This window comes from Drosophila melanogaster, chromosome 2R (assembly GCF_000001215.4).
Source record: "Drosophila melanogaster chromosome 2R".
Taxonomy (NCBI): domain Eukaryota; kingdom Metazoa; phylum Arthropoda; class Insecta; order Diptera; family Drosophilidae; genus Drosophila; species Drosophila melanogaster.
In genome coordinates, this window is record NT_033778.4 from 2,807,770 (window position 1) to 2,833,104 (window position 25,335).

A 25,335-nucleotide genomic window follows, 5' to 3' on the forward strand; every position below is an offset into this window, starting at 1 on the left:
CAAAGCTTGAAGATGAGAGCATTATAGATTATTTCATTAGTGGCATTCAGGATTCCCCTGCAAGCAAAGTAGTGCTGTATCAAGCAAAAACATTAAAAGAGCTAAAACTTAGTTTGGATGTTTACAAACAAGTTTGTAGTTCAAGCAAGTCATTAAACAAGCCTGGATCATTCGTCGATAAACAGATTTCTGAGTCCAAGAAGATTAACAGTGACAACAAGACACGTAAATGTTTTAAGTGCGGTGATGATACCCATTTGCTAAAAGATGGTAGGAAAAAAGATTTTGTTGGTTTTAAGTGTAACCAACCAGGACATCGCGCATCAGAATGTAAAATAGATGGAAAATTTAAGCAGGATCAAAATACAAATGTTGTACAAGATAGGAAGGAAGAGTTAAAGCCATTAAGCATTTTCACTTCTTCAGGTTTAGAGTTAAAAACTGTGCAGTATAAGTCAATGATGTTTCAAGGATTAGTTGATACAGGTGCTGACCTTTGTCTTATACGCAGAAGTGTTTATACTAAGATGGGCAGAAATAAGTTGACAGGCTTAGCGAAGTGTTTGACTGGCATTGGTGATAGCCAGGTGCTTACATTCGGTAGCTTTGTAATTTCGGTTGAGGTAGATGGTATAGACATGCAAGTTGAATTTCACGTAGTTCCTGATGAGGATATGGGTTTTAATTCGATTTTAGGAAGAACAATCTTAAACAGCGTGGATATGAAAGTAACCAAAGGTGGCACGGAGTTTATAAGTCAAGTTGTAAACCAAAAAAAGGTTGAGAGTCAGAGAATCCAGACATTGGACAAAGGATCATGTGCTGAGTTGTTTGTTGAATTCAAAAGTATGTGCATGTTGGGGGTGGAGCAGGCTGACATATTGGATGAGGTTGATTTATCACATTTGAGTAGTGTTCAAAAAGAAAAAGCTTTAAGTCTAATTGGAGATTATAAGCCAATTCGAAATTGTTCGACACCAGTGAAGATGAAAATACTGTTAACCGATGATTTACCAGTATTCCAACAAACAAGACGTTTGGCAGAGTGTGCAAGTTAACACGCGCAGGGCCAAAATCGCTAACTCCACGATAAGACCGGACGCGGCCGCAGTAACGTCAGCGCGACTGCAACTAAGTCGCGAAATATGACTCCTGCATTCCAACATTCTACTGCCCGGAGCGTGTGAAGCGCAATGTCAGCGTTCTGCCGTGAGCGCTGCTTCAAAAGACGGGCTACTTTATATTAAGCTTAAGTTTTCTGTCTTCAGTTTTAAGAACTCATCTGAACGCGCATAGTCGCAGAATAAACCACAATAACTAAAATTGTTGTCTGTTAATTGGCGCCCACGGCACTCTTATAGAACTCACAATATTTGTTCACCAGCCAAAGCTGTGACAAATAAACGAAAAAGTGCGAAGTGAACTGTGACAAGCAAATTATAAGTGCAAAGCTAATTATAGAACTCAGAATATTTGTTCACCAGCCAAAGCTGTGACAAATAAACGAAAAAGTGCAAAGTGAAGTATTTTTCCGACCAAGAACACAGCAAACAAAGCGAAAACAAGAATAAAAATAAAAAAGCTAAACAAACCGTTAAAACAACATACAAATTAAAAAGAAAAAAACGGTTAAAACAACATACAAGTTAAAAAAATAGAACCCCAACACGAAGTGTCGAGAGAGTAAAGAAAAAATCAACAAATCAACAAGTGCACGCATCGGCAGTTTAAGCAGTTACCCAGAAATGAAATACATGTAAGTGATTTGTTCATTGTGCCATTATAAATGCAGAAAAGATTTAGCGACAGTAGTTTAGAAGGCTATATCCCCTCTTACCGAGAATACAAAAACCGCACAATGACGCAACAAGAATCAGTACAGATTGACCTTCACATACGAAATTGTCTGGCAGAGCAAGCACAAATATTTGACCAAAAAATAGCAACTTTAACAGAACAACTGAACGCCTTAAAGGTTACTGCGCCAGAGGTGACAGCTTATAAGCCTATAGAAATCATACCAGAAGTTAGATGTGAAGAGCCCCTAGACATAGTTAAATCTATTCCTGAGTTCGACGGCAAACAAGAACATTATATCTCTTGGCGCCAAGCGGCCAACGCCGCATATAAAGTCTTCGAAGCTTATGACGGAAGTTCTAGGCATTATCAGGCTGTTGCCATAATACGCAACAAGGTTAGAGGATCTGCAGATGCGATCTTAGCATCATTTAATACAGTTTTAAATTTTCACGCGATAATTGCTAGACTGGATTTCACATATTCAGACAAAACTCCGGTTCACGTAATTCAACAAGATTTAAGTACTTTAAGGCAGGGTGACCAGCCCCTTTTGAAATATTACGATGAAATAGAAAGAAAGCTGACGCTTTTAACTAACAAAACTCTCATGACCCACGACGCAGCTTCGGCAGCTGTGTTAAATGACAAATATAGAAACGATGCACTTCACACATTTATCTCAGGCCTGAAGAAAAAATGGGCAGTTTTTCCAGCCCAACCTCGAGACTTATAGACTGCCCTGGCATTAGCACAAGAGGCAGAATCAAGTAACGAGAGAAGCATTTTTGCCGCAAACTTCGCTCGGCACATAGATGAAAAAGCGCAAAAATCTGGGAATCAGAGGTCCCAAGGTTCGCGTCAAAACTCCCAGCAAGAGAGCGACGCTCCCACTATCTTTAGGAAAAATCCCCATTACCAGAAAGGTAACGGTCAAAAGCCGAACACTTCAGGTAGCGCTAGACAGAGATATTACCAGAAGCCACAAGAATCAACTTCCGAACCCATGGAAGTAGACACGTCATCACGCTTTAGACAGCCCACTCAAGCAACAAATTTTAAAGGTGGTCATTCAGCGAAAAGTCGCCAATCATTGAACCACATGCCCCAAGACCAAAAAACCGAATACGAAGAACAGGGAGAATCCGAGGCAAATGCGGCTGAAGACGATTTGTCTGAGGTCGAAAGCTGTAATTTTTTAGGGGTCACTCCCTGCTTCCGTACATCACACGTACAGTAGCGGGGCAGACCATAAAAGTTCTTATCGATACAGGGACTTCGAAAAATTACATTAAGCCACTTCTAGGGCTGCCACACTTTGTGCCAGTCGACAAGCCATTCCAGGTAAAATCACTACATGGTCATACAAGAATTGAACGGAAGTGCCAAATTCAACTTTTTAAAACTAAAACATATTTTTTTATTTTAGAAAATCTAAGTGATTTTCACGGCATTATTGGCCTAGACTTACTAAAAAAGATTAACGCCAATGTTGATTTCGAAAAAAATTGTATCACTTATGATCGCGGTTCAGAGCCAATCAAGTTTACAAAATGCCAGAACGTAAACTTCATTAAAATAGACGATGGCGATGTTCCTGAAGTCATTAAAGATGACTTTAACAAAATGATTAATAAAAGAACAGGGTCATTTGCAGATGTTAATGAGTCCCTGCCCTACAATATCAATACAGTTGCCACAATACGAACTGACGGGGAGCCAGTATATTCTAAACTGTACCCTTACCCAATGGGCGTATCCGAGAGGTTAAACAACTTCTAGCGAATGGCATAATAAGACCGTCCAAATCACCTTACAACAACCCGATCTGGGTTGTCGATAAAAAGGGGGTAGACCAATCGGGCCACAAGCTAAAGCGTATGGTCATCGATTTTCGTAAACTTAACCAAAAAACGACTGATGATAAGTACCCCATCCCAAGTATTTCAACCATATTATCAAATATGGGCGAGGCACAGTACTTTACTACTCTTGACCTCAAATCGGGATTTCATCAAATCGAATTAGCGGAAAGGGACCGGGAAAAAACCGCTTTCTCCGTAAACAACGGAAAATATGAATTCTGTAGACTCCCTTTTGGTTTGAAAAATGAGCCAAGCATATTTCAAAGAGCCATTGATGATGTCTTAAGAGAGCAGATAGGGAAAACCTGCTATGTCTACGTCGACGACGTAATTATCTTCTCTAACAACAAAGAAGACCACGTTAAACACATCGATTGGGTGTTAAACAGTCTTCAGACGGCTGGCATGAGGGTGTCTCAAGAAAAATCCAAGTTCTTCAAAAAGAGCGTGGAATATCTGGGATTCACGGTATCCCGCGGCGGGATTCAAACTTCGCAAAGTAAGGTTCAGGCCATAAAAGACTTCAAACCGCCAAAAACCTTGTTTAGTCTCAGATCATTTCTGGGGCTAGCAAGCTATTATAGGTGCTTTATAAAAGGCTTTGCCAACATCGCACGACCCCTAACGGACGTCTTAAAAGGCGAAAATGGTAAAATAAGTGCCAACAATTCAAGGAAAGTAAACCTTGAATTAACACAAGATCAACTAAAGGCTTTTAATAGACTAAAAGACGTATTAGCCTGTGAGGACGTTATTTTAGCATACCCAAACTTTAAAAAACCATTCGATTTAACTACGGATGCCTCAGGGCACGGTCTTGGAGCTGTGTTGTCTCAGGACGGACGTCCAATAACCTTGATTTCTCGAACATTACGAGACAACGAAGTAAACTTTGCAACTAATGAGAGGGAACTCTTGGCCATTGTTTGGGCCCTAAAAAATCTTCGAAATTATTTATATGGCGTAAAAAATTTAAATATCTTCACGGACCATCAACCGTTGACTTTTGCCGTGTCGGATAGGAACCCAAATGCGAAGATAAAACGCTGGAAAGCTTTTATTGACGAGCACAACGCAAATATTTTTTACAAGCCTGGCAAAGAGAATTTCGTGGCAGACGCCCTATCTCGCCAGAATGTAAATGTACCTATACTATCGAAACGACCGAAAAGCCTGTAAATTGCTTTAGGAACCAGATCGTAATTGAAGAATCTAACGCCCCATCAGTTAGATCTACTATTTTGTTCAGGGAAAAAACCAGGCACGTTATAAGATTTTTTGACCGTAACACACTTTTGCAAACAGTACAAGACGTCGTAAATGCCAAGGTAGTTAACGCAATACATTGCGACCTACCCATTTTGGCATTCATACAACACAGTCTAGTAAAAGCGTTTCCGTCAACCACATTCCGACACTCCAAAAATATCGTGATAGACATTGTCGATAAAACCGAACAGAGAGAAATAATTATTGCAGAGCATAACCGAGCGCACCGAGCAGCGCAGGAAAATGTGAAGCAAAATCTCCGGGACTATTTTTTCCCAAAGATGAATTCGCTGGCAACAGAGATTGTCGTAAACTGTAAGGTTTGTTCAATGGGTAAATATAATCGACATCTGGTCAAGCAAGCGATGGGTGAGACCCCAATCCCATCATATGTTGGGGAAATATTGCATGTTGACATTTTTAGTACCGACAAAACATTTTTTTTAACATGCGTCGATAAACTCTCAAATTTGCGGTCGTCCAATATATTACTTTACGCGCAATTGTGGACGTAAAGGCCACAATAAAAATAAAATAAAAAACAATAAAAAATATACTAAACAATTTTGATATTCAGATTTGTAATGCCCCACCACTCCACAGCACCTCTAATGGTCAAGTGGAAAGATTCCACAGTACCCTTAAAGAAATAGCCCGTTGTCTAAAAATAGATAAACACCTTAACGAAACCAAGGACATAATCCTTTTGGCGACCATTGAGTATAATAGGTCAATTCACTCAGTAACAAACAGAAAACCGACAGAATTAATTTGCTCCGCCCCTTCGGATTTATTAACAGAAACTAGGGATAAAATTGTACTTGCGCAAGAAAAACAACTTGGGTACATGAACCGAGATAGAATCCATAAAAAGTATAAAGTAGGTGAAAAAGTATGGCTAAAATCAAACAAACGATTGGGTAATAAACTGTCACCACTGTGCACGGAAGAAGCCATTGATGCTGATTTAGGTACGACGGTTCTAATAAAAGGGAGGGTGGTCCATAAGGACAACCTTAAGTAAACCCAAGAAAAAAATTAAAAACAAATATAAATAAATAAAAAATTTCATCGCTTATAGTACTTTTAATTTTAATATTTTTATTACAGGTTAGGATATTTGTGTGTGCTGGCTTCCGCAATCACCTTGACAATAACGACTATGAAACTTAATGACTATTCACACGCAGACTACATACCTATAATAGACGGTGACTTAACGATATGGGACAGATACGGATATCTCGGACACACTTCTAACATAACTTCTTATGAAACTTATGTTGAAGATACCAGACGGCAACTGAACTACTTTGGAAAAAACCATATGCGAAAACTACTGACTTGGGGCACATAGAATCACTAATAGCTACGATTAGGGTACACCATAGACATGCTAGCAGTATAAATCTACTAGGTACAGCACTCAAGGTGATAGCCGGAACCCCAGACTTCGACGACTGGGAACAGATTAAATTTAAACAAGGGCAATTAATAGATTCAGCAAATAGACAGATCGAAATAAATACGAAACTTCAATCTCGACTAAACGAAATTACAAGGTCAATGAATGCAATAAGTAAAACAGACAACGCGGACTCAGAACACCTATTTGAAAGTATACTTGCTAAAAATAGAATAATTATTACAAACCTAGAAGACTTGATACTGTCGGTAACTCTAGCTAAAATAAATTTAATAAGCCCACTTATTTTGGATAGTGTTGACATTCACGAGCTGGCCAGTGAACTTCTCACAAATACGAGCGTAGCAGATATTTTAAGAGTATCTAGCGTTAAAGCCTTTCAGAACAACGATTTATTGTATTTCTTAATCAAATATCCTAAACCAGAAACAGTTTGTAAAAAAATTAACGTTTTCCCAGTTCAACATAATAAGATAATATTAGACTTTGAGAATAATAATGTAGTAGCCGAATGCGGTGCACGCATCTACGCCGTCAAGGAATGTAACGCAGCCATGAGTACCACCTTCTGCAAGAGATTGCAGAACCCGACTTGCGCTCAACAATTGGTGTCTGGAACCGTCGCACAGTGCACCACTCTCCTTGGCCATCTGGATCCGGTGACACTTGTTGAAGAAGGTGTCCTGATTATCAACGACGCAACCTTCAGGGTCGAAGATAGCCTAGGCAGCAGTAAGATGATCTCGGGAACCTACTTAGCCACATATGACGATCGTATATCTCTAAACGGCACCCACTACGAAAACCACCAGGGCGTCCTAAAGAAGAAACCCGCTGCGGCAGTGGCCTCTCAGATCAATGTGACTAGCCATCGAGATCAACTAAGCTTGTCGTTCTTGCACGAGCTGTCGCTGCAGAACCTCCAACATATTGGTAGTCTGAAATCTGACATCATTTCGAGACCCATTTTAAGCAGTGGCATCACCATCGCCGTGGTCCTAATTGTTTATGGGATCATCCAAAGCATCCGTTACTGTCGAGTCAAAAGACGACACCCCGACTCCAGCATCGAGATGACGATACCTTCCCGAAAAGCCGAGGACGACTTTAACCTAACGCGGGGAGGAGTTAACACGCGCAGGGCCAAAATCGCTAACTCCGCGATACGACCGGACGCGGCCGCAGTAACGTCAGCGCGACTGCAACTAAGTCGCGAAATATGACTCCTGCATTTCAACATTCTACTGCCCGGAGCGTGTGAAGCGCAATGTCAGCGTTCTGCCGTGAGCGCTGCTTCAAAAGACGGGCTACTTTATATTAAGCTTAAGTTTTCTGTCTTTAGTTTTAAGAACTCATCTGAACGCGCATAGTCGCAGAATAAACCACAATAACTAAAATTGTTGTCTGTTAATTTGCACAAAAGATTGTGGATGATCAAGTTCAGGAATGGTTGCGTGACAAGATTATAAAGCCGAGTGTGTCGGAATACGCACCTCCTTTGTAACACAAAAGGGACAGTACGAATTTCTGTATGTGCCCTTTGATATTACAAACTCACCTGCAGTTTTTACTCGTTTCATAATATAATGACAGTCTTAAGGGAACTAATCAACAGTGGAGATGTAGTAGTATACATGGACGATGTGATTGTGCCCAGTAAAAATGTGTGTGAAGGATTGGTAAAGCTGGAGAAGGTGTTTAGTGTTGCCAGTGAAAATGGATTAAAAATAATTGTTGTACCGTCGCAGATGGAAAATGAAATAATCGTGATTGCTCATAAGCAAGGACATTTTGCTGCGAAAAAAACGCAGGATTTAGTTGAGAAATCTTACTTCATACCAAAACTTAAAGAAAAGGTTGTTCGTGTTGTGTACAGTTGTGTGGAGTGTATTGTATTTAATTCGAAAGCTGGGAAGAATGAAGGTTTCTTGACCCCGATTGAAAAGGGAGATAGACCGTTCATGACGTATGACATTGACCATGTTTAAGTTGTTAAGTTGTATTGTGAGGAGCAGAAAATTCAGCATCTAGTGATTACAACAGGAGTACCACGTGGAAATGGTCAGGTGGAGAGAATGCATAAGACAGTAGTGTCGATGTTAAGTCATGAAAGTGCAGAAGACTGGTATAAGCATGTCAGTAAAGTGCAGCAAATAATCAATAGCACACCGCCTAGAAGCACTTTAGTGTCGCCTTTTAAAATCTTGACTGGCACTGAAATGCGTCTTCCGAATTTGTTGATAAAGGAATCCTTAGTGAAGGATTTAGATGAGGACAGAGAGCTGGTGCGCGTAAGAGCTTCCGAAAACATAAAACAGTTGCAGACAGGGACTTCGAGTAGAATGGTGAACGAGAGCAGTCGCAAGTTTTTCAATCGCGCCATATACTTAAACAACTAGAGCTGAACGATTGTCATCAAAAAATAAAATAATAATAAGCAAGAACTATTGTCATTAAACAATATAAAGTGTACTATAAACAATTGTCATTAAACAATAATGTAACACTATAAAATAAACTTACTACATAAATACACATTTAAATTGCGACTTGAAGATATTAATGAAGAGGAGGGAACTCCTAAAGAGAGTTTAAAAGAAAACTTATTACAAATATTGAGTGTGTCAATTATACGAGTTTAGTGACATATGGTACAAAGAAGGTGAAAATTTGACCTTCACAAGTACAACTAAACATGTCATAACAACTAAACACGAAGACCCAATTTAGAGACGTCTATATAAATACCCACAAAGCTTCGACGAAGAAGTCGAAAACCAAATGAAAGACATGATACGACAAGGCATCATAAGAAAATCGAACCCTCCATATTGCTCTTCTGTTTGGGTAGTACCCAAAAAGCCAGATACATCGGGAAAGTCGAAATTTCGCATAGTCATTGACTATCGCAACCTCAACGAAATAACCGTTGATGACAAATACCCAATAACAGTAATGGATGAAATATTGGACAAGCTTGGAAATTGCCAATACTTTACAACCATTGACCTCGCAAAAGGTTTTGATCAAATACAAATGGATGAAAATTCTATAGCGAAGACAGCTGACCAAAAATGGTCATTTTGAATATACTCGAATGCCATTTGGTTTAAAAAATGCACCCGTAACTTTTCAACGTTGCATGAATAATCTCTTAGCAGATTTAATATACAAAAACTGTCTCGTATATATGGATGACATAATTGTGTATTCCACTTCATTGGAAGAACACATAATGTCTGTGCGAAAGGTATTCTTAAAGCTCAGAGAAGCAAATTTAAAATTACAGCTAGATAAATGCGAATTCCTAAAAAAGGAAACTGAATTCCTAGGGCACATAATTACAACAGATGGTATTAAACCAAATCCCGCAAAAATTAAGGCCGTAGTGAATTTCCCTATACCAAAGTCCACTAAGAAAATAAAATCATTTCTTGGTCTTTGCGGTTTTTACCGCAAATTTATTCCAAACTTCGCTAAAATAGCAAAACCAATGACATTACGACTAAAAAAAAGCTCAATAATAAATATCAAAGATTCAGACTATTACTTAGCTTTTGAAAAATTAAAAGTGTTAATAACGTCCGATCCCATATTAATACACCCAGATTTTAAAAAGTCTTTTTCATTAACTACTGATGCTAGCAATTTTGCTATAGGCGCGGTATTATCGCAAGAGCATAAACCTATATGCTATGCTAGCAGAACTCTGAACGAACATGAAGTTAATTATTCCGCAATAGAAAAGGAACTCCTTGCTATTGTTTGGGCCACTAAATATTTCAGGTCCTATTTATTTGGTAGAAAATTCAAGATCCATAGTGATCACAGGCCATTGGTTTGGCTTGATTCTATTAAAGAGCCAAACATGAAACTTCAGAGATGGAAAATCAAATTAAATGAATTTGACTATCATATCAAATATCTCCCTGGTAAAGAAAACCATGTAGCAGATGCTCAATCGAGAGTAAAAATTGAAGAAAACTTCCTAGGAGAAACCTCCAGTAACATTTCGTTACCAACACAAGCTACTTTCACAGTGCTCAAGAAGATAACCAAGCTTATAAAATATTTCCTTGACGGAAAGACCAATTAATTACTATAACAGGCAGATATAATTTATAAAAGACGATAATAATACCCTATACAAACAAATACAATACAAACTAACCTTTTCAAAGAAAAATATTATTATAAAAATATACCCAGACAACCAAAAGTTAATACAGAACATTATTATTAAATGCGAAGTATGTAACATATCCAAAACAGAACATAGGTATACTAAACTAAACTATGAGTTAACACCAGAAACTTTTAATCCCAGAGAAAAATATGTTATAGATTTTTATTTAATCAATAATAAAACGTTCCTGTCATGCATTGACATTTATTCAAAATATGCCGCTTTGATTGAAGTCAGTAGTAGAGACTGGCTGGAAGCAAAAAGAGCTCTCCTTAAAATTTTCAATGAAATGGGAAAACCGTCCGAAATAAAGGCCGATAAAGATTCAGCTTTTATATGTTCCGCGTTACATTTATGGCTTAGGTCCGAGAATGTGAATATAAATATCACAACAAGTAAAAATGGAATTTCTGACATTGAAAGATTCCATAAAACAGTCAATGAAAAGTTAAGAATCATTAATAGTGAGTCCGACCCAGAAAATAAGATAACACAATTTGAAACTATTCTCTATGTATATAACCACAAAACTAAACACAATACAACTGGGAGAACACCAGCTGATATTTTCCTTTATGCAGGAACACCTGCATATGACACCCAAAAAGAGAAACAATCAAAAATAGATAAGTTGAATAAAGATAGACATAGCTATGAAGTAGATACTAGATATAAACAAGCACCATTGGTAAAAAGTAAAACAACTAACCCATTTAAGAAAACAGGACACGTAGAACAAATAGATGAGAAACATTACGAAGAAACAAATAGAGGAAGAAAAGTTGAACATTATAAATCTAAATTTAAAAAACAAAAGAGAATTAATAAAAGTAAATACAATTCCAGCTCAACTCCCGAAAATCAAGTGGGGTCCGATTAAACAGTTATTCATAATAACACTTATAATATGTTTCATCCGTGCCGTCCGTGGTCAAAGCCTAGAGGTGAACCCGATACAAGCTAAAAATGGATATCTTATATTTAAAACAGGATCAATTAATATACCTATAAACTATGAATATCACTATTTGTCCGTAAACTTAACAAAGACCGAACAAACTTTTGCAAATTTAATTAAAAAAGCTGAAGAATATGGTACTATAGCCCAAATCCAATATTTAACTGAAAAATTAGACAGAGAAATGAATGGAATAAGAATAATAAAACGCAATAAACGTGGTTTAATTAATATTATAGGTACCGCATATAAACACCTTTTTGGCACTTTAGATCAATATGACAAAGAAGAATTAGAACAAAAAATATACGATCTTTCTCAACATAGTATTCAAATTAATGAATTGAATGAAGTAATAGAAGTAGTCAATAGAGGCATTGAAGTAATCAACCATTTAAGCGCAATAAGTGAAGGTGACAGAAGACTAGAACTTTTAGTATTTAACTTACAACAGTTTACCGAATACATTGAAGATATAGAACTTGGTATGCAATTAACAAGACTTGGTATTTTTAATCCCAAATTATTAAGACATGATCCATTATCACATGTAAATTCCGAAAAATTGCTAAAAAATAAAAACTTCTACGTGGTTAAAATCAGATGCAAATGAAATACTTATTATTTCCCATATTCCTAGAGACATTATAAAAACTGCACTTTTTAACATCGTACCATATCCAGACAAAGATAATAATATACTTATAGAAAATGTAAATGATAAATATTATATTCAAGATAATCAAGTTTACAAACAAAACTCAGGAAAACCAATAATAAACAAATGTATTACAGGAATATTAAATCAAATACCAACAGAATGCAGATATTCAAAAACACATAACAATATTGGAATAACTTATGTAGAACCAAACATAATTTTAACTTGGAAATTATCAAAAATTGTATTAAATCAAAACTGTATAATTAATAGAGAAATTATAATAGAAGGAGACAATATAATAAAAGCTTTTAATTGTTCTGTTCAAATAGAAAACATATTAATTACAAGCACAACACTAGACTACACACAAACGGTCTATATCAATAACAATGTAACAAAATTAGAACCATTATCATATCTAAATGCTAAAGAAATAATTAAAGAACACACTAATACATACAACACATTACAAATTATTACATTAACTATACTTGCTATTATAATACTTACACTTATACTATATTTTATTTATAAATATAAAGGCATTCCCAAAAAACTAATTGTTAAATATAAAAAAGAGAACCCAAAACAAATAGAACAACAAAATAACACAACAACAGAAAATATAAATACAGTACTTGATACTAATCCTGTATTGTATCCTAGAATATCCGCCGGAGGACAGGCTAAATTTAAAGGATGGGGAAGTAGCATATGTGCCATAGTATAAGACCACATATACTTACACACACACACACATACATAACCACATAGGAACAGCCATACACAAAATCATAGAATGCCTTAGGATATAAGTCATAAAATCATGTATCCAATAAGAACCCAAATTCTGGTGACAATAACAAATCCAGCCTACCCTAATGTAAACATTAACATCCGCTGCCGAATCAGTTATTCCCACCAAAGGAATTTGATATTGAGATGTCATCAATTTGTATGGAGCAATTAAAAGCTTATATTATGTTATCTCCCTATATTATTATATCTCTATTCATGCTATTTTGGTTAAGTATATTTTGGTAAGTTCCAGGTTAATATAATATTAGGTTCGACATAACTGATTTCAAATTTCTTATGAGTTTTTACATATCTACATTCTGTATTGAATTGATTCAGTAAGCCAGTTAAACATTTATTTGTTATCAAAGTTTTTGAAGATGATAAGTAAGTGTGATTATTTTGAACATAAAATTCATTTTGTACATTTTCTATTAAAATGTTTTGATCACTGTCTGAATATGGAATTATTGAAAGGATTGGGGTTTTACTTAATTCTTTAGGAATATGGGAAATTATAAGAATTTAGTTTGTATTTTTTTTTTTGACCAAGTGGAAGTTTAAATATGGAAAAGTTTTTTCGAAATTTATATGCGTTAAGTAATCATGTTTTAGTAATTTGAGATTAAAAATGCCGAGTCTTGTTAACTGCATTTCAAGTTCAATATATTGTACATTCGGTAAACTGTTATAAATTGAATAATAAAATGTTTAATCTTTGATCACTTATATTCATCGCACTTAATAAATTCATTAATTCTATGCACTTATTTACTGTATTTATGACTTCGTTGAGTTCGTTAGCTTGGACGATGTTTTCGGACAAATTGTAAGTTTTTAATTCTAACTCTTCTTTATCTGTTTGATCTAATGTTCCAAAAAGATATTAATACATTGTGCCTATAATATAAGCTAAGCCCCGTTTGCTGCGCTTTGCTATTCTTATGCCATTTATTTCTCTTTTTAATTTTTCTACTAAATATTGAACTTGGTTCAGATAAGTAATGATACTCGTAATTAGTTGGTAAGCTTATTGATTAGGTAGCCATTTTTGGCTTTAATTGGGTTATCTTCAAGGCTTTGTCTTTTGGCATATCGGGTAGAACATAGTAACAAATAGTAAAGGATCGTCAAGAATGTGTGGGTTATGTTAAATTGTCTTGATCGTTTGGGTTTGTGCTGGAATTATTATCATATTTAGTTTCATTAATTTTATTACTCTTTTTATATTTCGATTTAGAGTGAGTAATTTTTCTTCCTCTGTTCTTTTCTTCATAATGTTTACCATCTATTTGTGTAATTTTTCCTGTGTTCCTAAATGGGTTTGTTGTTTTAGTGGTGCTTGTCTATATCTAGTATCTATTTTGAATTCGTTTCGTAATTTATTTAACTTATGTTACCTACTTTATTTTTCTGGGTATCGTATGCTGGTAAATAAAAATATTGGCTACAGTTCTTCCAGTTGTGTTACGCTTCATTTTATGATTGTATATATAAAGTACGGTTACGAATTTGGTTTACTTAGTTTCTAGATTATTTTCTGTATAAATTATCTTTAGTTTCTCATGAAACTTTAACTGCCTTGAATTGTACTGGCTTACCCATATGGGTAAACACTAAAAGTATAGCTCGCTTAGCTTCGACCCAATCTCTGCTATTAATTTCTATTAAAGAGGCGAATTTGGAATAAACGTCAATGCAAGATAAAAATTGTTTATTGTCTATCATATAAAAGCCCATTACGTATTTTTCTCTTGGGTTAAATGTTTCTGGGGAATGCTAATTTGGTGTTTCTATGTTCTGATTTTGCAATGTTACATATTTTACATTCGTTTAAAATATTTTGAATTAATTTTGGATGATAAGGGTAGTAAAATTTTTGTTTGAAAATGCTAATGGTTTTTTCTTTTCCTGGGTGCAAGAGCTCTTTGTGACTTTTAAGTATAAATTTATATTTATTGTTTTTTTTTTGTAGATCTCATAACTTTTGTTAAATTATTCTTTTGGGCATAAGTAATCTTATATCCATTGTTTTGCCTGATCGGGTGTCATTTCTTTATACGTAATATGTATTATGGTTTTATGAATATATTATTAGTTAATTGCCATCAGAATTTCCTTTACAAAATTTAATTTGTCGGTTGTAATAATTAATTGGTCTTTCAGTTTATGAAATGTGATTTTGGTTATCTTCATTCGCCGTAGAAGTTTTCTACGACATGGTTTTCTTTTTCTACATAGTTTATTTGGTAATCAAATTCGTTTAGTATTATTTTCCATCTTTGGAGTAGCAAACAGGTTTATGATCCTGTGATAATACAGCACCTAGAGCAACATTGCTGGATCTGTGGTTAATGAGATCGTTTTTTCGAAATTTGGATAAATTAATATTCGTTCGAACATGATAAAAAAATTTAAATTTTTCGAAGGCTGATATATAATCGGTATCTTTAGAATTTAGAACGGAACCTTTTTTTAATTTTTGTGTTATGGGTTTTGCAGTTTTTTCGAAATTAGGGATAAATTTCCGATAGAAGCCGCAAAGTCCTAAAAATGATTTTATTTCTTTATTAGTTTTAGGTAATAGGAATTTTTGTATTGCTTTTATTTTATTTGGGTTGGGCTTTATGCCTTCGGTACTTACAATATGACCTCAGAATTCTGTTTCTCTTTTCATAAATTCACATTTGTCGAGTTATAACTTAAGATTAGCTTCTTGTAGTTTAGCAAATTCTTTACGTAGAGATAACAAGTGTTCTTCCAATGAAGTGGAAAAACTATTATATCGTCCATGTAAACTAAACAATCTTTGTAAATTAGGTCTTCTAATAGATTGTTGATGCAACGTTGAAATGTTGCAGGTGCATTCTTCAATCCGAATGGCATCTTGTATTTTATCTTATCTTGTATTTTATCCATAACTGGAATTGGGTATTTGTCAACAATAGTAATTTCGTTTAGTTAGCGATAGTCGATTACTATCCTAAACTTTGTTTTACCGGAAGCATCGCTTTTTTCGGTACTATCCAGATGGGTAAACAATAAGGTGAGTTCGATTTCCAAACGATGCCTTGTTGAATAATTTCTTTGATTTGTAATTCGACTTCATTGTCGTAGGCTTGTGGTTATTTATAAGGTTTTCTATAGATTGGGTCATCATGTTTAGTTTTGATGACATGCTTTACAGTACTTGTGAAGGTCAAATTTTCGCCTTCTCGGTATTGTATGTCCCTAAACTCGTGAAGAATTTTAGTAAGACAATTTGAATCTTCCTTATTTAGATGGTCAAGCCTGAATTCATTTGATTCGTTTAGTTCGTTTCCTATTGCGTAATTTGTGGCATCATCATTCGTTAATAATGACGGCTCAGTCAATATTGTCTTCTAGGCTACCTTCTCGTTCTGGTGTATACTTCATTAGGAAGTTGTTATTGTTTAACTTTACGCTTGCTTCACCAAAATTTATTTGGGCTTTTGCGTCTTGTAAGAATTCTGTACCTAATATCATATCATATCATATTTTTCTGAAAAATTATGAATATAAAAAGCTTGTTTAGTGGGGCAAAGCTTACTGGGTTTGAAAATATAACTTCTTTTAAAATTATTGCACCGTTGATAGTGTGAACTTGTAGAGTAGTACTTTTAACTGAAGACTTAAAAATGTTTCCTCTTATGATGTTTATTGTAGACCCAGTGTCTATGATACATCGGAGCTGTATATTGTTTAAAACATTATTTATGAAGGAATTTTGTCTTCTTCTTCGTCCGAGGCATGTAGATGAAAATTTTCAGACGTATCCATTTTTGAACGGCGGCTGGTGCTAGCTCTTTGTCTTTTTATTGCCTGATTCGAAGTAGTTGAAGAAACTGGACTTTGTTGATAGTTTACAGGATTTTGCGCCTGTGCCTGGCCGAGTTTTTGTCTAAATTCTTGATATAGGTGGTTATAAGATTGGTCACAGCTGTTATTATTTCTGTTGTTATATTGGTTTCTATTTTGGCTAGTTGATGCTTGGTTATAGTTTTGACTTCTATTTTTATTAATTGAAGCGTTGTTGTATTTTGGACTGTGGTGATTTTTATTTAGGGTATTTTTAGTGTTTTGAAATTTTGGGCGATCGGACCATATATCGTCATAACAACCCTCTTGCTGGACAATTTGCTTTAATTTACTAACTGTTGTTATGTCAAACCTAGCCAAATGCATGTAGAGTTTGTCTGGGAGTTTTTTAATAATTACATTTTTTACTGTATTGTTCATTGAGTTTATATAAATTTGATTATTTACTTCGTTATTTTCTAGGGCTAGCTTATTTGTTATAATAAAGCATTTTGCTTCTAGTTCTTGTATAAACTTACGAACTGATCCATTGAATTGTGTGTTATATAGTCGTTTTAAAAGTTCTTCGAACGATGTTTGGGTGTTTGGGTCCTTCAATTTCGGACGGGTGTTAGCTGCACTGAGCTGGGATATTCTTTGGGCGTCACCTCAATTCGATCGCCGACGTGTGAAGACGTTTTTATCGTGCTCCGCACAAAATCGGTTGTTTTGAGTGAAGTGAACGCCAAATAAAATAAACTAAATAAAAAATCTGAAAGCGAAAGAGACGCTCTATGCGATGCAAGATCGCTTAAATACATAGTGAATTGTTATCTTAAATAATAAAACTATGAGTCAGAATGACACTCGCGCCCAGCGTCAGCGCGAGCATGACGAACGCCGACTCTCAATTCAGCGCAACAACGCGTACTTCTCCTACGTCTCACCGACAATCCCAAACGCAGACATCGAGCGGTCAATAACCCATAGCCCAGGAAACCTTCTTCTACCAACAAATCAAGAAAGAGCGCGCTCCTGCTCTCCCGCTCTATTGGCTCCGACAGAAGCCCCGCTACCTCCAACAACAACAGCTGGAGAGGGACCGGCAGCCCGCTCTGCCTCGTCATCGGCTGCACCCGCTCACGGTCTGACTAAGTCAGCGAAAGCAAAACCGCTAGCAATAAACGGTACTGCTGCACTGCCAGCAAAACAAAACGAAAACGTAAACAAAAAAGCTGGGTCGACCTGGCAGACTGGAATGGACCGCTACATTACAATAAAGCGAAAGCTCAGCCCGGAAAATTCAGATTTGGGAAACAAGCCGAAAAATACACGCGACAACTCTACCTTGATCAAAAATGTAGCCCCTGCAAATACCAACAGATTTGCCTTGCTGGTAGATACCGCTGAGGACGTGCCGCAGGGATCCGTTGATATCGAACCGAAGAAAACAAAGCCTCCGCCAATATACATCCGCGAGAAGAGCACAAGCCGTCTTGTAAATACTTTGATTGGCCTTATTGGGAAAGATAGCTTTCATATAATTCCCCTCGTAAGAGGTACTATCAACGAAATCAAACTTCAGACGAAAACGGAGGACGACTACAGAAAAGTCACAAACTATTTTACCGCACAAAAAATAGGCTTCTACACCTACCAGCTTAAAAGCAGCAAGGGCCTGCAAGTAGTCCTGAAGGGCATTGAGTCTGATGTTACGCCCGAAGAGATAACTGAGGCGCTAAAGGAAAAGGGATTTTACGCCAAAAACGTGTTCAATATCAAAAACAGAAACAGGCAGCCCCAACCACTCTTCAAGATTGAGCTTGAACCAGAAAACAAGCCTCCTAGAAAAAACGAGGTTCACCCAATTTACAAACTCCAGCTCCTTTTGCACCGTAGGATCACGGTAGAAGAGCCGCACAAACGCAACGCTCCTGTACAATGTACAAACTGCCAAGAGTATGGCCACACGAGGTCATATTGTACACTTCGCCCGGTGTGCGTAGTCTGTGGAGATCTCCACGACTCCAAACAGTGTCAAATTAACAAAGAAAATGCATGCGAGAAAAAATGCAATAACTGTGGGGGCAATCACACAGCAAACTACAGAGGCTGTCCAATCTACAAAGAGCTGAAAATCCGTCTTCACAAAAGAATGAACACGGCGCGGGCACACCAAGGATCAGCTACCCTGATACCATCAGAGACAAATCCTGAAGTAATTTTCTCGAAAGCAGCTAGTTTCGCTCCCTGGCCTACATTCAACACTAACAAGACAACATTTGCTAACGTTTTAAAATCAGGTATGACGCCTCCAACCCAAAACTCCCGAACTCCACATGAAGTGCACACAAAATTAGACACACAACAAAACTATCACCCAGCTGCGCAGCAGGAAACAAAAACTGAAGCTATGATGGAATTTATGACATTTATGAAGACCACCATTCAAGACATGATGCGTAATCAAAACCTTTTGATACAAATGCTTGTAGCCCAACAATCAAATAAATAATGGCTACCTTACGCATAGCTACGTGGAACGCCAATGGCGTTTCACAGCGCAAACTTGAGCTAGCTCAATTCCTACATGAGAAGCACATCGACGTAATGCTTCTTTCGGAAACTCATCTCACAAGCAAATACAATTTTCAAATAAGAGACTACCATTTCTACGGTACAAATCATCCCGACGGAAAAGCACACGGTGGCACCGCCATACTCATAAGGAACCGTATGAAGCACCACTTTTACAAAGAATTTGCGGAAAATCATCTTCAGGCCACATCTATCAACATTCAGCTGGATGACAACACTCTCCTTACACTAGCGGCCGTATACTGCCCCCCCCGTTTCACAGTATTAGAAGCTCAATTCCTGGATTTCTTCCAAGCACTAGGGCCACACTTCATTGCAGCAGGTGACTACAACGCTAAACATACTCACTGGGGATCGCGACTTGTGAACCCAAAAGGAAAACAGCTTTATAAGACGATAATAAAAGCCACTAATAAACTTGACCATGTTTCCCCCGGGAGTCCTACATACTGGCCATCAGACCTCAATAAGCTGCCAGACCTGATCGACTTCGCAGTTACGAAAAATATTTCCCGCAGTTTGGTTAAAGCTGAATGTCTGCCGGATCTCTCATCTGATCACTCGCCTGTACTAATTCACCTCCGCCGATACGCAGAAAACGTGAAACCACCAACCAGATTGACCTCTAGCAAAACAAACTGGCTCAGGTATAAAAAATATATAAGTTCACATATTGAGCTAAGCCCTAAACTCAATACTGAATCTGATATAGAGAGCTGCACGTGTGCATTGCAATCCATCCTTACTGCAGCAGCTCTTACTGCAACACCCAAAATAACAAATAATACAATTAATTCAAAAAAGACCAACGTACAAATCGAGCAACTCGTCCACGTAAAACGTCGCTTACGCAGAGAATGGCAATCTTCCAGATCCCCAACTGCAAAACAAAAGCTAAAAGTAGCCACACGGAAACTGGCCAACGCTCTGAAACAAGAAGAGGACGACGATCAGCGCCGATACATAGAGCAACTCACACCAACAGGCACAAAACAAAAGTCACTGTGGCGAGCCCACTCAACTCTTCGCCCACCGACTGAAACCGTTTTGCCGATAAGGAATTCATCAGGTGGCTGGGCCCGTAGTGATGAAGACAGAGCCAACACATTTGCCGCTCACCTACAAAATGTGTTCACGCCAAACCAGGCTACTAGCACATTCGCGCTACCGTCCTATCCCGTAAACCGCCATCAGCAACACACCCCAATTGTGTTTCGTCCTAAAGAAATAACTAAAATAATCAAAGACAATCTCAGCCCGAAAAAATCCCCCGGCTACGACCTTATAACACCGGAAATGATCATCCAGCTGCCACATTCTGCAGTTCGCTACATAACCAAGCTCTTTAATGCCATCACCAAACTTGGTTACTTTCCACAACGATGGAAGATGATGAAGATCATAATGATTCCAAAGCCTGGTAGAACCACACAGTCGCTTCATCTTACAGACCAATAAGTCTACTCTCATGCATTTCGAAACTATTCGAAAAATGCCTGCTGATCCGACTTAATCAACATCTGATATACCACAATATAATCCCAGCCCACCAATTTGGATTTCGCGAAAGCCACGGAACCATTGAACAGGTGAATCGTATTACAACGGAAATAAGAACTGCATTTGAATATCGCGAATACTGTACAGCAGTATTTTTAGACGTATCCCAAGCATTCGACAAAGTCTGGCTCGACGGCCTAATGTTTAAAATTAAAACATCCCTACCCGAAAGCACACACAAACTTCTAAAGTCTTACCTCTATGACAGAAAGTTTGCAGTGCGGTGCAACACTGCCACTTCCACTGTTCATACAATTGAGGCTGGAGTCCCCCAAGGCAGCGTTCTTGGGCCAACCTTATACCTCATCTATACAGCCGACATCCCTACAAATAGTCGCTTAACGGTATCCACATTTGCCGACGATACAGCTATCCTTAGCCGTTCAAGGTCCCCTATCCAAGCTACAGCACAGTTGGCACTGTACCTCATCGACATTGAGAAGTGGCTCTCTGACTGGCGAATAAAAGTAAACGAGCAAAAATGCAAGCACGTGACGTTTACGCTAAACAGACAAGACTGTCCTCCGCTCTTGTTGAACAGCATACCACTCCCGAAAGCAGACGAGGTAACGTACCTAGGAGTACACCTAGACAGAAGACTCACATGGCGCAGGCACATTGAAGCCAAAAAAACCCAACTTAAACTCAAAGCCAACAACTTACACTGGCTCATCAACTCTGGTTCTCCGCTCAGCCTAGATCACAAGGTCTTGCTCTACAATTCTATATTGAAACCAATCTGGTCCTATGGCTCACAGTTATGGGGCAATGCCAGCAACAGCAATATTGACATCATTCAGCGAGCACAATCAAAGATTCTGAGAACCATCACTGGGGCACCGTGGTACGTTCGGAGTGAAAACATCCAAAGAGACTTAAATATCCCATCAGTTACCAACGCAATCACGGAACTTAAGGAAAAATACCATAGCAAGCTTCACACGCACCCCAACCACCTAGCGCGAGGTCTAATCCAGCTCAGCAGCCGTTCCCGTCTCCTGCGAAAGGACCTACCAACCCAGCGAATAAATTATTAGGGCCGTTTAAACATAGAACAGTTGGAAAAATAATACAACTGTTCAAAAAATACTTGTTATAGTTAAGATTTTTAAACTTATTGTTAGTTCTTATACAAGAAGATTCAATAAATAAAAGCAAAGTAAAATAAAAAAAAAAAAACCTCCGATTTGCGTTTCAATCGCACTGAAGAGAATGTGTGACTGACGGATGTCAGTTGTTGGGTAGAGTTTTAGTATGAACTCGATTCTTCTTATGAACGTGCTCAGTTCTAGTGTTGTACCGGTAAATGTTGGTACTTGTCGAATCTGACCAAGAGCCTGGTTCAGACGATTCTCGGAGATTAGTTGCACTTGTTGATGTGGTTGTTCCATTGTTGTTGTTTTGTTTCTTTCCACGTCACGTAGCGGTCACACTTTTTGTAAAGCGCGCTACGCACTGTCTTTATTTAATACACAAAACCTGGAGTTTCAGTTACCCTTTAATGGTCTTGTTCTTGCAGCACTAATGTAATTTTTATCACTTCTAGAAGCGGTCACACCTCTATGGTGGGCTACCAAGCTGAAACGATTTTAATTATAAAGCACTGTCTGACTGGCGGATTAGTTACTTCTTGTAGCACTGATTAGCCTCAAAGTTTAATTTAAATCACACACGAAGGTACTTTTGTTGATCACTGTAAATGTAGGACCACCGACTGAGCCAATAACGAATCCATATATATATACCATATAAATATATATATATCCATATAATATATCCAATATGTATTCAGATATATAATTATATATGTATATATACTTATATATACATATAATATATATATTATATGTATATATATATATATATATATTATATGTATATATATATATATATATATATATACATATAATATATATATATTATATATCAATGTTTAATATACATATATAATTATATAGATTATATGCGATCAAAATGTTGTATGTAAAATCTACTGACTTTATTCATAGCTTCTTGGGGTGAGTGATTGTCCATAATCATGCAGGTTGCTACTTCCAGTCGCAGTAGGGGATCTTCAATTATCTCAGCAGCACATGCGTGGTAAATGTTAGCTTGGCATTCGATAGGACCGTGCTGGCAGTCAAAAGTAATTTTACCGTTGTGCTCTTTCGTTTTTGCTTTGCCATACGGTGCAAGCTTAACCTCCATAATCGATTTAGCGATCTTAAATGTTGGCAGCAGTTGCTTAGTAAGAAAATACTTTGAGTCTGGACACAACGCCTCATAGTACACAGTTACAACCACTTTCATTAGGGCCCCTCCGTGAAGCTGACTCTAAAAAAAAAACGAGCAATAATGAATGCTATAGTTGTACCAAAGACACTAGAATAACAAGATGCGTAACGGCCATACATTGGTTTGGCACTATACAGCCAATTTTTTAGTGACGGCCAAAATTGCTCTCTTTCCGCTCACTCCCGCTGAGAGCGTAAGAAATCTAAAAATAGAATTTGCTTGGTTGTGTGAGTAAAAACAAGAGACGAGAACGCGTATATGTGTGCGTGTTGTGCTAGAAGACGATTTTCGGGACGAAATCAATTCTGATCGAATAAACGAATTTAAATTGTACATATTATGGTAGTTTTTGCCAATTTCGTAGCAATATGATAAAATAAAATAATTTTTAAAAATTCGCGCCCTGACTATTATAATTTTAAAGCCTTTTAAATTTGTTTGTTAAAATCGCCGCTCGAATTAGCTACCGTTTACACATTCATATTTATGTTTAATTCTAATTTGTCTCTCATCTGACAATTTTTGAAGTGCGAAATATTTTTTTTGAAACACTTTTAATGTTAAATGACTTAATAAATATACTAAATAATTAAAGGAAGTACAATAGTAAAATATTATAACTACTGTAATTTCATAAAAATATGATAACTGTTTATTGCAAAAGTCATATCAAAGACACTAGAATTATTCTAGTGTAAATAAAATTAGAATAACTAGAATAATTCTAGTGTCTTTGCTTTGTTCATATCTTAAGGCACGAAATGCGGACACAAGCACTCAACAATCATTGCCTTATTAATTTTTCACACGCCGCAAGATGAATACTCTAATGACAAATATTCTTATATAAAGTCATTTTTGAAATTTATTTTTGTGATAATATGTACATAGATTTGGCTATTTCTAATCTATTTTCAAATAATAATAACGTTAAGGCAATGCAAAACTAGAATTTTTCGCATGGTGCCAATTGATCAAAAATAATATAGATTTAAAGTCTAAGAACTTCTACGGTGAAGGGCATATTTTGTCAAATTTACAATGCATGAGCATACGTGTGCACACATAAAGTTGTCTGCTATCACTTTGTGCGTTGAAAAGAGCTGTTCGCTGTAGCGCTCTTCGCTCTCTCGCTCTCTAACAAAAATTCGAGAGAGCCTGGAGCCACCTCTAGAGCCACGGCGAAAAAATCGTGTGCCAAAAAATCGTATGGCGTTACGCATCTTGTTATTCTAGTGTCTTTGGCTTGTCGCACACCAGTTCTGTTATTCTCCTGTCCCTTATCGTTCTTTGATCGGTTAAATAAAAACAAGAACAATAACTGCATCAGTGAGTTAGTGAGAGCGAAAAAAAAGAGAGCAGAGGAAGAGAGTCTCAATCATCAATAAGTAAATGTGTTGTCGCACCAAATTTAAAAAGAGCGTAAGAAGATATTCGGATACGCAGAGAAATAATGTGTGTATTAGAGTGTTAGAAAATATTCGTAAACGCAAAGAAAAAGAGCACCAAATTTGAAAAGAGCGTAAGAGGATATTCGGATACGCAGAGAAATAATGTGTGTGGAAGAGCTGTTGAAAATATTTGTAAACGCAAAAAAAAAAAATGGTTTACAAGAATTTGGTATAAATAGCCCCAAAATTGAGAAAAATAAAGCTGACTTTAAGTCACGGGCAGTACTAAGAGTACAGGCCTAAACAAAATATTCAAATGGGAGAAGTAACTACGAGCTTTTGAAATTTATCCCATAACCGAGGCTCACCACAGCTATTTGCAAGAGAAGTAAACTTCTTCATCTGGGGGGCCACAGCTTCAAACTGTTGCATTCTCACTACCTGACGCTGTAATAGAGAATATCACTGATAAACAAATAGATATTTAGAAGGTTCTTGTTGATAGGCTATGTGCATATTTCTCACCAAAGCAAAATTTCAGTTTTGAATGGCATTTGTTTAGGCAAAGACACTAGAATAACAAGATGCGTAACGCCATACGATTTTTTGGCACACGATTTTTTCGCCGTGGCTCTAGAGGTGGCTCCAGGCTCTCTCGAATTTTTGTTAGAGAGCGAGAGAGCGAAGAGCGCTTCGCTCTGCCAAAAAA

General features: G+C 37.0%; 1 protein-coding gene across 4 annotated transcripts in view, besides 2 other annotated features; it reads right to left on the bottom strand.

Moving 5' to 3' along the window:
- The window catches only part of CG41378 (uncharacterized protein), a 76,329-nt gene that overhangs the window by 37,390 nt on the left and 13,604 nt on the right, over window positions 1-25,335 (bottom strand). For 3 of the 4 annotated variants that reach the window (NM_001170366.2, NM_001110899.3, NM_001170365.2), the window contains exon 2: window positions 22,939-23,274. In NM_001170366.2, the coding sequence (NP_001163837.1) occupies window positions 22,939-23,274 (336 nt within the window). The remainder of the gene's footprint in view (window positions 1-22,938; window positions 23,275-25,335) is intronic. The other variant, NM_001276230.1, reaches the window with a different exon arrangement.
- Window positions 1,053-7,770: a mobile genetic element.
- Window positions 23,315-24,479: a mobile genetic element.